Consider the following 17,637-nt stretch of genomic DNA (forward strand, 5'->3'; position numbering starts at 1 on the left):
ACGTACCCATCAGAGGTATTGGGAGCCATACCCAGGCTCAGTGGATGGGGGCAGGATGACGTCCTCCTCTGAGGCACAAGCGACTTCTCGGTCATGTTGTGGGAACTGTGAGTCCATTGGTATTGCACCTACAGTTGCATAATTTTTCTCTCAAGAGGGGCTACCACTTGTGAGACTGCCTTAAAGATGGATTCATCTTTCACCTTGCAAAATTGATCGTCCGTGGGAAGGTAGATGACACCCTCCTCCTCCATGTACTCCTTTGTGCCCTCAAATTCCTCCATTATATATATATATATATATATATATATATATATATATATATATATATATATATATATATATATATATACAGATAGAGATATCTATAGATATATTTTCTATTTATATGAATGTGTGTGTGTGGAGTTGCTTCTTAGGGACAATGCTTTTAGGGGGCAGTCTCGATTAGGTAAACCTAATCGAATGTCACCTTGACAGTGAACATATTACAGTCCAGAGACTGTGGGACAGGCACCCCGTTTTATTCGGGTTGATTAGGTCGCCTGGGATGTGTTACCTTGAGGAGGATGGTTTTACCCGCAGGGCAGGTGTCCATCTCCCGGCGGTGGCTCTGGGATTATAAAGAGAAGCGCCGCCTTAATGTTTATTTTAAAGAAATTCTTCCCCCATAATGAGCAATGCAACTGGATGCGCCTCGCCTCACTCGCTGAGTGAAAGTGACGCGCTCTGGCTGCTAGGAGGTACAGACACACTGAGCGCGTAAGAGGATATACGCGGGTCCCCTGCCGGTCGGCTGACCGCACCGCTAATCAGAGCCGGGCAACTTGGAGTGGCCTCGTAGGGACTAGAATGTTGCAGCGATCGTGCTAGAGGTAAGGCAAAATTCTGATCACAGTGGATGCAACAGGCCAGCAGGTTATAATGCCCCCACACATTAAGACACATTAAGATACTGCAAAACACATATGGAAAAGAGAGAGAGAGAGAGAAAAAACACAAACTTATCTCTATTCTTCTGGAGCAGCGAAGAAAGAGTTAGATAGAGAGTCTTTAGCGGTTATTATGTGGAAATGAAGCATTGTGATCGGACAATCTGTTGTTAGTTTTTTCCCAAGGACTCATGGGAAATTTAGTTTTTGTTCTAATGAAATTGAAGTTGTAAAAGCCTGCTGGTGATTAAAGTGATGAAAGAAAATCCTGATCCTCGCCTCTAGGTTCCAACATAGAATCAGATGTGTTTGTTGAAGTTGTTCTCTGGAACACAAGCAACGTTCCTTTTTTGAGTAGTGAGATGCCTTATTAGATTAGCAGGATGTTTTTACCGTTCTAAACTAATTGAAAATCAGTTATGCACATAACATTTGAGTTGACTTTACTGGTTTGCAAGAGTAATACTGAACAGATTTTCTTTAAGGAAAATATAGGATCAGCTTTCCCTATAGTAGTGTGGGACACATTCAAGGCTGTCATTAGAGGGTACACACAACAATTTATCTGGCGGCAAAATAAGGAGCAAATAAATGCAACTAAAGAAACTATACTAGCGATACGGGTGGCGGAAGATCGACACGCAGAGGCAGTTATGAAGGGCACTGAGGATATGGAACAATTGGGTTTAAGTTTAATTGATCTACGTTCAACCCTGAAGAATATATTTAGGGAGAAAAGTGTGGTAAGATATAGTAAATACCGCTTCTCACAGTATGAATTTGTGGAGAAAATAGGTAAGGTCCTTGCTTTTAAAGTGGCAGATGATCGGGCCAAGGCTCATATAATAGTAATTAAGGGGCTAAATGATATATTATGCGAGCATCCACAACAGATATCTTTAACAGTTTGCTCTTTATTATCAAACATTATATACCCCAACGATTCAGCCAAAGCATGAAGATATCTGCAGCTATATTCAGAATAGTACTTTAAGAAATATGGGGAATGAGGTATCTGATTCTCTTGATGAGGGTATTTCAACCGATGAGATAGAATTAGCAATTGGTGCTTTGCCATCAGGCAAGGCAGCGGGGGAAGATTCTATCTCCCTAGAATTATATAAAAATTTTAAAGATGTTCTGCTGATACCATTTAGTCAGGTAATGGAGTTTGTTGGAATTAATGGTAGAACTCCTGAATCATGGCATATGACGAAGACTGTTTTTTTATTTATTTTTTTAAACAAACCAGCGGAGGAGTGTGGGTCATATCGGCCAATTTCACTTATAAACGCAGATGCAAAAATTTATGCTAAAATTCTTGCAAATCGTTTAGCCCCAATAATGCCTAGTCAGGTTTTCCCTCATCAGCATGGGTTTATCCAAGGGAGAGATACTACTGCTCACGTCAACATGGCAATGACTGCCTTTGATATGGCAAATATAAGATCCACCTCACTCGGTATGATTTTATTAGACGCGGAAAAAAAGTTTGACCGAGTGGTGTGGGAATTTCTGTGGGCTACACTCTTAGCTTTTGGGATTAAGGGTCAATTTATGAAGTAGATACAAGCTCTATATGATAAGCCATGTGCTAAATTAACTTATTTAGGCCTGCAATCGTCAACTTTCCCGGTACTCTGTGGCACTCGTCAGGGATGCCCCCTCTCGCCTCTATTATTTGCTCTTTATATAGAGCCATTTATTTTGGTCTTGCAAGATAATCCGCGAATAAGTGCTTTTAAGTCGGGGACAAGTTCTCTTAAGGTCATTGCATATGCAGATGACATAGCGGTTTTCTCAACAGAACCAGGAGAAGCATTAAAAACGATAAAAGAAGTAGCCGGTCAGTTCGGTTTAATTTCAGGTTGTAAACTAAACGTCAATAAGACCCAAGTTCTTCTTGATCACAAACCGTCGATACTAGTACAGGGAGTCTGCTCAATCGCTACTTATTTGGGCGATAGGATAGCAGCACAGATAGAAAGAATATTGTCTCTAAACTACGACGATCTGCTAAAAGAGACGATTAAGTCTTTAAAAAAATGGCACAAGCTGCCTATTGGTATTATCGGCAGAATTAACATCATAAAAATGAAGATTCTGCCTAAATGTCTTTATTTTTTTCGTTCTATTCCATTACGCGTTCTAAATTCATTTTTTAAAAGATTGGATGGAATATTAGGTAGTTTTATATGGGGATATAAGAAGGCAAGATGAGCAATAGACCGGCTGAAACTGTCTTTCAGTCAAGGTGGTCTAGAGTTCCCAGACTTGAAAACATATTTCTGGTCAGCCTGCTTCACTCGTCTACGTAGTCTCATCAGTCCTGCCAATACCATTTTCAGTCATAAGTTTATATTGGGGGGCGGGGGGGGGGAGTCATATGTTTTTTTATAGAGCTAATGACCCAAATTATTTTAAAAGGGTAAAATTCAAGACTATACGGGATGATATATTTATTTGGTGTGCTATTCAATTAGTGGTATCATCTCTCTTTATCATAATAAGCTACCACTTCGGCAGAACCCAGGATTTCCGTAGATATTTCATGATGCTGTGGGCATAAAATGGGCTACATGTGGAATTACATGTCTGAGAGATGTGTACGACTATAGTGGCTTTGTCTCATTTGAGAGGCTGCAGAGGAAGTATAAGCTACCAGAGTATATGCTGTTTAAGTATTATCAGATTCAGGATTACTTTTTGAAAAACTTAAAATTGATGAACATAACCGACTCCGAGATATCTGGTTTCCTGTATGCAGTCGAATCAAAATCTATGATAAGCAGGGTCTATAAATGGTTAAGCAGCTGTAGATCAGACGATTGTGAGAGACTAGCCGATCACTGGAGTAGGGTGTTGGGGACACCGGTAGCGGCTAGCACCATATCACAAGCTCTCAGCATTATAGATAAAGCTGTACATGCTACTGATTTGCGACTGCAGCAACATCGCACGATATGCCTCTTATACTGTACTCCAGAAAGAATAGCCAAATGGTCACCAGATAATATTACAAGTAATTAGCGGACAAAATGCCCAAGATACAATCTATATGCGGCTGACATCAAACACATGTTTATAACTGACATTATTTTGGCAGAAGGTTGGGGATGTTCTGCATCAAAAGCTAGGGATAGAAATACCTTTATCGACTATCGAAATCATGATGGGATATAGTTCTGTACATTTTAAATGTAATAGTTTGCTTGTTATTTTATTAGTTGCAGCAAGATTAACTATAGCTAGGGTGTGGATATCATCAAAACCCCCAACGGTAATGGATTGGTGGCTGCTAGTAAGGCAGATCTATGATATGGAACTTGCGTTGGCTAAAACGAGAAGTGTGCGCTCCATAACTAAATGTATTGTAATCTGGGGACTTTTGTTTTAAGTGGTATAAGCAGAAAGATAAGGGGTTGGTGTACATTGACTTGACTATCTTTCACAGCTGATATATATATGAGTTTATTTGTTAATTCTTCTCTCCATTTTATTGTGGCTATGTAAGATGTTTGTTTACATTCAATTATTTGCCTTGTATTTAATGCCCTCTCGTTGACAAATAAAAATAGAGAAATAAAAAGGGAGAATTGCTGTACAGCTACTCATTTTAATTTTAATGATAGCAAAGCATTTATTTGACATGTTTGAAAAAAAGATTCTAGACTGTAGATGTAGACGATAATAAGAAACTCAAGATGAGTATTTGTGCATCGAATATTGCTTTTAGCCTTACGAAATAGTAATGTCATTGAGATTGTTCTTTGTGAAGTAATTTCAAGATGAAGTATCAAGCAGATATTACATTTTTTTTGTTTAAATGATTTATGGTTTCAATAATTGTATTTTTATTTGGGCACTGTTTTTGTTTACTTCCCAAAGGCTTGCCTCTGATCTTCAGGCAGGACAATGCAAAAACAGACGCTGCAGGGCAGTTTGAAGAACATGAACTTGCAAGAAGTTTGAGCCCTCTTCTGTTTTGTTACACTGACAAAGAACAGCCCAGTCTGTAAGTAGGAGGATGAATGGATTATGAAGTGTAGAAAACAATATTGTGTTAGTGACTGCAAACTCAAAATATTCTGACAGTCACATTTTGTACTGATCACTTTCAATGTTTTAAAATATCCCATGTGCCTGGCTGAGATTAACAAAAACGTACGGCCTTAAATAGTGCATGAGACACACACACAAAAGTTATTTTGCCGTCACGAGAAGCAATGCACCTCTAAATGTACCTGGTACCACTTCAATAATTTCCCTTTGGTTTAATCTTTCATTGATCTAATTATTTAGGGTTGATATTCTTGGAAGTTTGTGGTGTGTATTGGAACTAGTTGTCCTTTTCTGATGGATACATCTGCCAGTGGATTCCTCACCTTGTGAATATCCCCTGCGCCAGCATTCCACGGAACTTTTCTTCCCCAGCATTCCACGTCGACGTGGGCGACGTCACAATACATCGGCTCCGCACGCGACTCCGTACGACGTCATCGGAGCCATAAGAAGCCCACGTCGGCGTGGTGACGTCAGTTCCCTTTTTTCCGCGCCGTCGACGCGCAACGGTTTTTTCCCAGTGCTCTCTAGATACTTTGTAATCTAGTGGTGTATTCTTGTTAAAATCGGAATGTCTTCGACGAGGAAGTCGGGCTTTAAGCCCTGTAGGGAGTGCGGAGGCCTGATGTCCATGACGGATCCGCATCAGAATTGTTTATGGTGTCTCTCTTCTGATCATGATGTGGATGAGTGCGGGTGCTGTAGGAGCATGAATCCTAAAGCACTGAAGGAGAGGAAGACCAAACTCTTCATGAAGAAGATCGGTGAGGAGAAGAGAGGGAGGAAAAAGGAGAAGTCCAGGCGGGAGTCTTCGACTTCGAGGTCGTCGAAGTCGAAGAAGCACCATAAGAAGAGGAAGCATTCTTCTCGGCGTCGGTCCTCGAAGTCTAAGAGGTCGAGGTCGGCTTCGCCTCGTCGACGTCAGAGCAAGATCTTGTCTCCTTCGCCTTCTCCGGATAAGTCTTCGAAGTCTCCCTCTCCGAAGCGGACTCCGGCTCGTTCCCCGACGCCGTCTCCGGCGCCGTCCAAGGCTTCGACTCCTGGTCGGGTGGAATCTGATGTGGAGCAGGAGCAGGAAGAGTCTGTCCCGGTGCCTGATGACTCCGTGGTTCCGGTGGAGGATTCGGAGGAGCCGACGCCGGTGGCTCCACAGGAGGATACAGGGGCAGTTCCTTATCCCCAGTTCCCGGCTCCAGGTACGGATCCTTCGGGGTTTCTGAATGCCATGTATGGCATTTTTCAGAGAGCATCCTTCCCATCCGGAGCACCAGCAGGTCCCGTGGGTCCGATGGCGTTTTCTCTGGGAGTGCCGCAGCAATATGCTCAGGCTCCTTTTATGCCTTTTATGCCGATGGCGCCTTCTTGGCAGTTTCCGGCGCCGGTTGGGAATCCGGCTCGACCTCGGATGGATGGTCAATCTTCGGAGCCTTCTTTGACGCCGAGGCCGACTCCTTCGACGCCGCATCCGGCGCCGCCGACTCCACCTGTAGCGCCTCCGACGCCGATGCCTTTGGCCCCACCGACGCCGCGTACGACGTCGACGACGCCGGCTCCCCGGAATCGATCGAGGCGTGAAGCCCAAAGGGTTTTGGAGGAGGAAAGATTTCGTGCTGAGGTGGAAGAAGGTGAGGTCGACTCTTCTTCGGACGAGTTTGGAGGTATAGAGGTGGCAAGTGGTTTGGATACCACCCCGGAGTGGGAGCATGCTTCTGCAAGGTCTTCTCCACCACAGGAATTGGCGCCCTACCATGTTGTGATCAAGAAGGCCGCGGAGTTGTTAGATCTGCAGCTGCCCTCTGTGGAATACAAGTCCAATCTGCTCACAGAGGTGTTGCACTCCCCGACGTCGGCTTCTGAGCCTTTGCTACCTTTCAATGAGGCTCTCTTGGAACCAGTATTGGAGGTGTGGAAGAAGCCTCTGTCAGCTCCAGCAGTTTGCAGGCAGGTGGCAAGGAGATACAGGGTTGCGCCAGGAGACCCGGATTTTTTTATCCACGCATCCTTCTCCGGAGAGCCTAGTGGTGCAGGCTTCATGTTCTAAACATGCTTCGGGTGCTTTCCCCCAATCTCCTGCTGATAGGGAGTCGAAGAAAGTTGATCAGGCGGCCAAAAAGTCTTTCTCCTCAGGAAGTATGGCATTGAAGTCATCAAATGCTACGTGCTTGCTGGGGCGTTATGTTCATGCCCTGATGGACTCTATAAAGACTCTGGCCCCTAAGTTACCTGAGGGGGATAAGTCGTCCTTCATGGAGGTTGTGGCGGACACTCAGGCAGCTGCCAGGCAGGTGATCCAGTCTGGGCTGGATACGGCGGACTCTGTGGCGAGAATTATGGGGTCGTCCATTGCCGCAAGGAGACAAGCTTGGCTCCGTTCCTCAGGGTTTTCTGCGGATGTCCAGGCCACGCTGGTGGATCTGCCCTTTGATGGACAAAAGTTGTTTGGGGAGAAGGCAGATTCTGCTCTTCAACGTTTTAAGGACAGTAGGTTAACGGCGAAGTCCTTGGGTCTGCAGGTTCCTGTGAGAGGTTCAACTTTCCGTAAGGTTAGGGGATTCGGAAGGTCATCCTTTCGCTCCTTCCGACAGCCACAACAACAGCAGCAACAACAGCAGCAGAATCCCCTCTATCGCTCCTATAGAGGGAAGCAAAGGGGTCGGAGAGGTTCTGGTCGTAACCCCTCTTCTTCCTCCTCCTCCTCTGCTCCAAATGAGGCTTCAGGGAAGCAGCCCTAGATCCCCCATCCCGGATCATGTAAGACCTGTGGGGGGTCGGGTGTCCTACTTTCTACGGGGTTGGAAATCTGTTACAACCGACCTTTGGGTTTTGAACCTCGTAGAGACTGGGTACGCCCTTCCCTTTCGGGAGTTTCCTCCCCCTTACCCTCCTTGCCAAGGTTATTGCTCGGAGGACCACCTGCTTCTCCTGCAGAAAGAAGTTCTGGCCTTGTTTCAGAAGGGCGCAATAGAGGTGGTTCCGGAGCAGGAAAGGGGTCAGGGATGCTACTCCCGGTATTTCCTGATCCCCAAGAAGGACGGCAGATTGCGTCCGATTCTGGACCTCAGAATCTTGAATTTTTACCTGAAACAGGAGAAGTTCAAGATGCTGACCCTTGCGCAGGTTCTTCAAGCGTTGCAGCAAGGAGACTGGATGGTGTCGCTCGACTTGCAGGACGCGTACTTCCATGTCCCAATCCTGAAGTCGCACAGGAAGTATCTCCGTTTTACGGTTGGGTCGCAACATTATCAGTTTGCGGTCCTCCCGTTTGGTCTTACTACTGCACCTCGAGTCTTCACATAGGTGATGGCAGTGGTGGCTGCTCATCTCAGGAGGTCGGGGATTCCGGTTTTCCCCTACCTGGACGACTGGCTTCTGAAGGCAGAGTCCCCGGAGATGGTGCAGCGTCATCTGCAGGTGACAACTCAGCTGTTATTCGACTTGGGTTTTTCGATCAATGTGCCCAAGTCTCACCTGGTGCCCTCTCAACGCAACCTGTTTATAGGGGCAGTACTGGACACTACTGTGTGTCGGGCATTCCCTCCTCCTCAAAGGATTCTCGACATTCAGGAGATGGTCCCTTTATTCCACAGTGGAGCGGTTGTTCCAGTTCTGAAGGTCCTTCGCCTGCTCGGTCTGTTCGCTTCCTGCATTCTGTTGGTCAACCATGCACGCTGGCACATGAGGGCGCTCCAGTGGTGCCTCCGCAAGCAGTGGTATCAGCACAACGGGGATCTCGGGGAGTCGATCAAGATCTCCGGAGAAGCTGCAGCGGATCTGTCTTGGTGGAGCGTGGAGGGCAATCTGTTCCAAGGAAAGCCTTTCCATCTACCTCCATCGGTGGCCACAGTGATAACGGATGCCTCCACCCTAGGGTGGGGAGCTCATCTGGGGGATCTGGAGATCAAGGGTCTTTGGTCTCCAGAGGAAAGGTTGTTTCATATCAACCTTCTGGAGTTGCGGGCGATTCGTTTGGCACTCAAGGCCTTTCTCCCTTCCCTTCGCGGTCGGTCAGTTCAAGTTCTGACGGACAACACGACCGCGATGTGGTATATAAACAAACAGGGAGGAGTAGGGTCTCTTTGTCTCTGCAGAGAGGCCCTGCGGCTGTGGTCCTGTGCTCAGGACCATCAGATTTGTCTGATGGCAAATCATCTGGCCGGGGTGCTGAATGTGCGTGCGGACAGTCTCAGTCGGCAGTTCTCCGCCGACCACGAGTGGAGGCTCCATCCGGAGGTGGTTCGTCACGTCTTTCGGACGTGGGGGACTCCTCGGGTGGACCTGTTTGCCACCCGAGAGAACGCGCACTGCCCGTCATTCTGCAGTCTCCAGTTTCCGATGCAGGGGGCGTTGGGGGACGCGTTTCAGTTGAGTTGGGGTTCACGACTCCTTTACGCGTTTCCTCCCATACCCTTGATTCCTCGGGTTCTGAGGAAAATTCGCCAAGACCGGGCCCAAGTCATTTTGGTCGCCCCGGACTGGCCAAGAAGGGTGTGGTACACAGATCTTCTCCACCTCTCCTCGTGCCCTCCGCTCCGTCTCCCTCTGAGGGCAGACCTCCTCTCGCAGTCGGAGGGGCAGGTTCTACACCCCCACCTCCAGAGCTTACACCTTCATGCCTGGAGATTGAACGGGGCAACCTGAGTTCCTTCTCTCTCCCACCTGATGTGGTGGACGTTATTTTATCGGCCAGGCGACACTCCACCAAGTCCATATACTCCTACAGGTGGTCTAAGTTTGTAAAGTGGTGTGGAGAGAGATCCATTGACCCTTTAAAGGCTCATCTTTCTGATGTGCTTCAGTTTGCTCTTTCCTTGGCTCAGCAGGGCTGTGCTGTGGCCACGGTCAAGGGCTACCTTTCGGCCTTATCGGCATTTCTGTGCCTTCCAGATCAACCTTCGTTATTTAAATCTCCGGTTGTTCTGAGGTTCATCAAGGGCCTTACAAACATGTTTCCTCCTACTCCATTTGTAATGCCTCAGTGGGACCTTAATCTTGTCTTAACCTTTTTAATGGGGTCCCCATTTGAGCCTCTTCATAATTGTCCTTTGAGGCTGTTGTCCTTTAAGGTGGTTTTTCTTGTAGCCATAACCTCGGCAAGGAGGGTAAGTGAGCTTCAAGCTCTTAGTTCCAAACCTCCTTTTCTTACCTTACATGCTGAAAGGATGGTTCTCAGGACCAGGGCTGCTTTCCTGCCAAAAGTTGTTACTCCTTTCCATTTGGGGCAGTCTATTACCCTCCCTGTTTTTTATCCACCCCCTCATCCTTCCAAAGAGGAAGAAAGACTCCATCGCCTTGACCCGAAGAGGGCTATGAGTTTTTATTTGGACAGGACCAAGGACTTTCGTGTTGATGACCAGCTTTTTATTGGCTACGTTGGTCGTTCTAAAGGTAAAGCGGTGCACAAGCGCACGCTGTCAAGATGGATAATACTGACCATCAAGATCTGCTACGCCCTGGCTGGTAAGACTCCTCCTGAGGGTATTCGTGCTCACTCTACTAGAGCTAAGTCTTCAACATCTGCTCTGGCCCGGGGTGTTCCTGTGGCAGATATTTGTAAGGCCGCGACTTGGGCCTCCCTCCATACTTTCGCAAAGCATTATTGCTTGGACTCTGAGATGAGGAGGGAGGGCCACTTCGCGCGCTCTGTCTTGCAAGACTTTCTGGTATAGGAAGGTGGACACCCTCCTCCGGGAGTGGGGACTGCTGTGGGAATCTATTCACAAGGTGAGGAATCCACTGGCAGATGTATCCATCAGAAGAACAAGTTACTTACCTTCGGTAACGCTTTTTCTGGTGGATACAGTATCTGCCTGTGGATTCCTCACCAACCCACCCGCCTCCCCGTTGTCCACCTTTTGTATACCATGAAATTAGTCTTGTTTGAAATGCTTATATTTTCTCTTGTACATTTGTAGGTAATGCTTGTTTGATTAGCATTCCCTTGTTTTGTATGCTATGTATATGTATTGGTTTTCTATATACTGTGTATACTTGGGTTTGTCGTTGGTTCACCTGTTCGCCTCGAAGGCACGGAAAAAATGGGTGGAACTGACGTCACCACGCCGACGTGGGCTTCTTATGGCTCCGATGACGTCGTACGGAGTCGCGTGCGGAGCCGATGTATTGTGACGTCGCCCACGTCGACGTGGAATGCTGGGGAAGAAAAGTTCCGTGGAATGCTGGCGCAGGGGATATTCACAAGGTGAGGAATCCACAGGCAGATACTGTATCCACCAGAAAAAGCGTTACCGAAGGTAAGTAACTTGTTCTTTAGGTCTCGCCTGCGTTGCAGCGCATGCGCTGCTCACCTTGGCGAGATCTATAGTCGTTGTTTTTGTGTCCCGCTTTTTTGGAAGCGGGGAAGTGGACGCTCTGTCTCCCTTAGGCCCCGCCCACCCGGACTGGAGATTTAGCTCGCTCGCGCACGGCGTCTCTTCCAGACAGGCGTGTTTATTTTTGCATTGCGCTTTCACTTAAGGGAAAGCGCGATGCATATATAAACAAGCAGCAGACACGTGCGATGATGTGCACGCGTACGGCGTCTGTTGTGCACGGCGTCTCTTCCATCTTGTCCTTGGTCCGGTGGTTACTGGGACCTATGTCTCCCTCCAGCAGTGTCTGCAACAATAACGTCAGGTGCGGCAGCCAGGGCGATGACGGGTCTGGCTGGGCAGCCCAGAGTTTGCCTTCCCTCTGAAAGACAAACACTGCTTGGTGGGGTAGTGGGGCAGGGACATAGAGTTTCAAAGAAAGCCCTCCTTGTGTCTGTCTCTGCTTATCTGCTATCAGGTGCTCTCAGTTCGGTGGTGTATTCAGGGCCACTGGGCAGCACCAAGGTCAGGGAAGGAACGTGACCGCCGTGTGCCAACGGCGATCAACCTCTTCAGAGCAGGTAAAGGGAGCGCCAGATCTCCACAGCCCCAGCAAGCCGCTCCATCACAGCCCCTAGTTGTTTTTACCGGAAGCATCGCGTCAGATCTTTAAAATTCTCTCAGTTCCCCCCTCTCTCCCCTGCTACACCGACGCCCGCAAGTCAGGCTCTATCTTAATTAAAGAAATCAGGTCACATACTTAATAATGGTAGCCTGGCTCAATCAACTTGTTTTTTTAATCATTCACATATATTACGCTTCCTCCTTTGTTTCCCCTCCCTCCCCCATATACGCCCTTCATGTGGCTTTGTGTTTTTTTCTCTCAGCATCGCGGTATATCTTTTAAACTGCTCTGTACCTCCTCCTCCTTCACCCCCCACCCCCCCCAACTGCATGAGCGCCCGCAAGGCGGGCACTGTCTTAATTAAAGACATCTGGTCTTGTAGTTGCATACGAGACTCCTCTGCTTTGGCCCCTAAGACAACGCTGGCTTGCTGCAGACGAGTGGAACAGGCAACAGGCAGACATTTCGATTATGGGTTGAGTCAAGTTAAAGAGCTCATCTCATACAAACAAATTAACCACTGATTTCAGCTGCTAATGTTGAGCTGACGCCGAACCTCGAGCCTCGTTCCCAAGCTCTGAGGTCGGCAGCACTGGCCATTGCACCACATTTTCGCACCACTTTCGATTTTGTTTTAGGTGGTGCTAACAGGAGAAATGGCCTTCTGCAAGCTGCCTCTTGACCAGAGCCTGGCACTTATTTTCTTACAAAATAACCTGTAAAATCCCTTTCCTTCTCAAACCGAGAGTAGGGCCAAAAGATCTGACCTGTGAGTACCAGTAGTTCGACCGTCCTTGGTACCCCTTTTAAACCTCCCTCACTGTTTTCTAATCTCCATGGCCAGCTTATGTGCCTATAAAAATTTATTTTTCTGATTAGGAGTTGTGGCATCCCCACAGCTCGCGAAACTTCACTGTGCCCTCCTTCCCCACCTTTAGAGCAAGAAATTCCAAAGCGCTTCAGGTCTGAACACTTTCAGTGTGAAAACCGGGAGATGCCCACTTCATTCTACAGATGGAAAAGCTGTTCATTTTTGCCCTACTTTCTTTATATACCATTAGCAATTTCACTGGAGCTGCTCCTTGATTTTTATCATTTAATAGTTGAGCAAGGGCTCTGCTAAGTAGAGTTGTATATCTCCCATTCGTTATACAGCTCATCTTCTGCCCCGTGACTTCAGGTTACGCGGTAGTTGGTCAACCCACTTCATTCACCGGATGTTTGCGCTAAGAGTGAGAGTATTTTGTTTGATCACATGTGAACAGGAGCATGAGAAGGAGTACACTTCAGTGCATGTGCTGTTGTGTCGGGCTCTGGCCTGCGCCTTTATTTGTATATTTTTCTCACTGTTTTTCCATATTGCAGGTTTGCAAATTAAGTAAACAAGAATGACCTCACAATTGCTAAGGACAGACCTATTGGTTTTTGCACATGATGGTGGTAGTTGAAAAAATATGAATAAACAGTATCCTCCTGACAGAACTGTCATTTTTAGGCGTTTGCATCCCTGTGCGACCAGGTCTTTTCAAGGCTTGCAGAGAAGCAGGTCCCACCAGATTTGCCCCTTCTCCTTTTCTTACTAGAAGCCATCTCCAAGGTTGTGCACATAATTGAACTTGCTTAAAAACTACATTTCAAAAGTACTGCCAGTTTCCTTATGTTGCTTTCATCATATTTGCAGGACCACATCCTCATGCTCAGGTGACTGGGCACATTTCGTGATTTTGCCTTCCCTTTGGTCTAGTGTGGTGTAATGCCAACTTCTGGATTTAACAGCTGAAATACAGACTATATGTAACCCTATATAGGCAAATAAAATAAGAGTTTAATAAGGCTTAATTTCACCTCAGATGGCCATGACTGTTGATGGGCCACTAGAATTATGCAATTTTTCAGCCTCGATAATTCCTCATAATTATGGATTTTCAGCATTTGCCACATAATCCATCATTTGCTGCGTAATCTGCAGATTTTAAAAATGTTTCTAGCTCCAACAGATCAAAAGTTACTAAAAACGCAGCAACATGTGTTGTGGGATAGTGGAAGGCCCTTCTCAAAGGTTGATTGTTAATCTTTCTGTTGTAGATTGCAGTGTTTGGGTGTCGGGCTGGTACTAATGGAGTAAAACCTTTCTCCAGATAGTGTTAACGTGTAAAAATGACAAAATTATGAGGTCATACAATCGCCAAATGTGCTGCATTATGTCACATATTTTGTCTTTTCTTCTACACAATTTAGTAATCCCTGCCACATAATTTGGTCCTCCCCTGCTTCATAATTCCAGCGGGTGTCCTCTAAATCTCCACCTGGTCTCAAGTAAACCTGTCGAGTAACTTTAGGAACCTAGCCAAATTACATTTATTTTGATGTTCTCTTATGTGCACACACTGTTCAAGGCAGTTTTAGATTAGAGAATTTGAGCCTCTATTGTAGTACGGACAGGTTTACCGATGTTATAGTTGGAAGGTGATGAAAGTAGCTTAAACCAGGCTCATCCCAAGCTAAGAAATGCAGAAGCTGGTGTGAGGCTCTGGGTAGCAACATATAAGAAAATCTACACGCTTACCAAAAATACTTTCAGTCACTTTAATTTCAGAGATGCTAAATGTGTTGTAAATTGTCATTTTTGTTTTTCTGGGTGCTGTATTGTGGCACATTTAAAGCATTGGCCTGCATCGGCTCCACGTTCATACGTCCTCAGATGCACTTACAGCTTGGTAATTACGGGTACATGAAACTGCTATGGGCGTACTCCTACACCCTTCGATAACAAGTGTCGGTAACCTCATCTGCCTGCTCGCATAGAGATCTCTGGTGCTACTGCTGAAGACACCTGCTCAGTAAGCTTGGACAGGAGCCCATGGTGCTCCTTGAAGTCATGAACATTGAAGGCTTACTTTTATTCTCATCGGAGGATCTTCATATGGGAGGGAGAGATAAGAACTAACTAACTAAAGGAAACAGTTCTTTTGCAAATAGTTGTGACTGCGTTTAAGGGTGGCTGGCAACATCAGCTGCTGAAGCCTCAAAAAGGCATGGACCCAGTGGGGTTCCTTGCCTTTGCCTTTGATGCCCCGCGGCCGCGATGAAGAACAGGGGTGGGGTGGGGGGTGCTGGTGATGATCCCCCCCCAAACACGTGCGGACCGCCCCCACCCCTTGCTACGCCACTGCATGGATCAGCACAGGGAAACTCTACTTGTTGGATTCTTTATCATCTATTGACCCCATAATCTTCTTGACGAGAGTCACACTGGTGACAATAGATGTATCCTCCCCGTACACGGTTTCTTGTTGCTGGTGTGAGACATTAGGCCATTCTAGAACCACACCAAGATATGCCACGAGAGATCCCAGTTCAACCACATAATTCCACACCATAAAATACTACTCTACACCTTGCCACATAGTACCACTATAAACCATGCCACATAATTCCAAACATCACAATTCAAAGCCACACAGTTCTGCACCACTCAACATAATTACATTCTACATAATACCACTCAGATCCACATAATTACTCAGCACTCTACTCAATAAAATACACCCCACAAAAATGCACTCTATTCCACATACCAGCAATTGACAGAAAATGCACTCCACACCATTACTCCAATACGCATAAATACACTCAATGCTACACAATACAACTCCACACAGTTACAAAAACATCACATAATTCCACACAAACATATTTCATATACACAACACAATTCCACAACACACCACATACCTCCAGAACACCACAAATGTACACATCTTACCACAACTAATAATTCAAATACAACCCACATAATTCCACAACAAACCACAACCATCCATTACACTCCAAACCAAAACACATAGGTGCAAGACATTGTCATTTACAACACCAATAGCTCTAACTCTCGCAAATGCGAGACCTATTGCATTGCAAATGCTTGTTTCAGCTGGTTATTGTGGTATGAGTACTTTCAGTCATTGTGTTTCAAAGGCTGCAGAAGAGACAGCTGTTGTGTGCTTGTGAGGCTTGCATGTCCGATATGTGCCTTGTTTATGACACATCCATTTCCCAAAACTTTTGTGTTGTGCTATCTTATTGATCATTAACAGAAGGTCGTCGTGACCAACTAATTTCAGAGATTGGGCCCTCCTAGGATATAGAGCTGAAGGGCAATATCTGCCCTTTGGGAGTCATCATATACTTGGTGCCGTTAAGCCATTAATGGCATTCACAATATTTTCAGGGGAACTGTTAACGCTAAGGACTCTTGCTGAGGAGAGCAATAAGCCAGGCAATAAATCAAGGAAGAGCTTCATAAGTGAAGGGTCAGATGTGCATTAAACTTCTATTCTGGACTCATCCTTTCCCCTTGTGTATTCTAGTAAATTATCCCTGCTTCTGGCCCTCCGAGTGTAGAGCTTGTGATCCTGGTATCGTAGTGCCTGATTTAGATCTTGGCGGATGAGATACTCTGTCACAAACATAACGGATATCCTGTCTGCCGTATTACAAGTACTATAGGATATAATGCACTTGTAATCAGTGGTGGCTGGCACAGATCGGGGGTGGCAGGGCGGGGCGAGGGGGTAAAGTAAAGAGAAAAAAAAGGTACCTTACATCCTCGCAGTTCCTCTTTTTCCCTTGTCATCGTCCCTCAGTTCCGCAGGAACCAGGAAGCACACCCAGGCGTTGTGATTGGTAAGCACCCAGACTCCCCTGACCAATCACAACACTGCAATGCAGCGTTGTGATTAGTCTCAGAGAAGTAATGGGGGCCTGGGCATGTTCTCCACTCAAGCTGTAATGCAGCCTGCATGGAGAACATGCAAAGTGCACATGATTGTTGGCTGGCCAAGCAGTCATTGCTCACTTATAAGGGTGCCACTACTCTTCCCTTGCAAAGCAGGGCAGCCCTGCAACGCCCATCAAGCCGCAGCAGGAACAAATAAAATGCTATTAACAACCAGTTATTATCATTTTATTTTTCCTTTATTTCCACTGCCGAAAGCAGTGGGGCGACGCTCCTCCATTACTGCTTGTAATACGGCAGACAGGATTTCGTGTTTGTGATGGAGTGACCCATCCACCAAGAGCTGAATCAGGCCCATAATCTTTAGCACGGAGTCCTGCCAGTGGTGTTCACGCTGCCTCAGCCATTCAGAATATAAACGGGGTATCTTTTAGCATGAAAGATCTGATAGAGGCTTCTAGCTGCAGATTCCTTATCTTTGAATTTCCCAGGCGTCAGGCTGGATCCGAAAATGTTTGCTGAGCAATACCCTTTGCGCGTGGTGTCGGGTGACTCCATTCGGCTCAGCATGATGTCGGCGGCATCGGTAGCGTCAGTTATGACGTCGCAGTGCCTATATAGGCACCACCCAGGCGGTGGACGTCGGTTATTTTCTTCCTGCATCAGTTAAGCACCGATCCGGGAAGAGCTACTCCTCTGCCGCTTTTTGGCAGCCTTTATCTGAAAGAGACAATTAGTTATAGATTCCTTACCTTAGAATTACCTCCAGGCGTCAGACTGGATCAAGAAAGTTTTTCGTCAGCAGCACCCCTGTGCGTCGAAAGGTGGCGTCGGTCGAGTATACGTTTGTTGTTGGCGCCATGGTCGCTGGGATGACGTTGCGGTAGCTACTTAGACGCCGGCATCGCGCGCTGATGACAGTTCTTTCTTTTTCCGTGCCAGCCAGCGCAGATTCGGAGAGAGCGGTACCTACAG

At 46.5% G+C, this 17,637-nt stretch overlaps 1 protein-coding gene across 2 annotated transcripts in view; it reads left to right on the forward strand.

Annotated features, from left to right (window-relative positions):
* Positions 1 to 17,637, forward strand: part of VPS13D (vacuolar protein sorting 13 homolog D) — a 2,738,381-nt gene that overhangs the window by 1,601,437 nt on the left and 1,119,307 nt on the right. For both annotated transcript variants that reach the window (XM_085608633.1, XM_085608634.1), the window contains exon 49: positions 4,821 to 4,947. In XM_085608633.1, coding sequence (XP_085464759.1) covers positions 4,821 to 4,947 — 127 coding nt within the window. The remainder of the gene's footprint in view (positions 1 to 4,820; positions 4,948 to 17,637) is intronic.

Source organism: Triturus cristatus, chromosome 1_2 (genome assembly GCF_964204655.1).
Source record: "Triturus cristatus chromosome 1_2, aTriCri1.1, whole genome shotgun sequence".
NCBI lineage: Eukaryota > Metazoa > Chordata > Amphibia > Caudata > Salamandridae > Triturus > Triturus cristatus.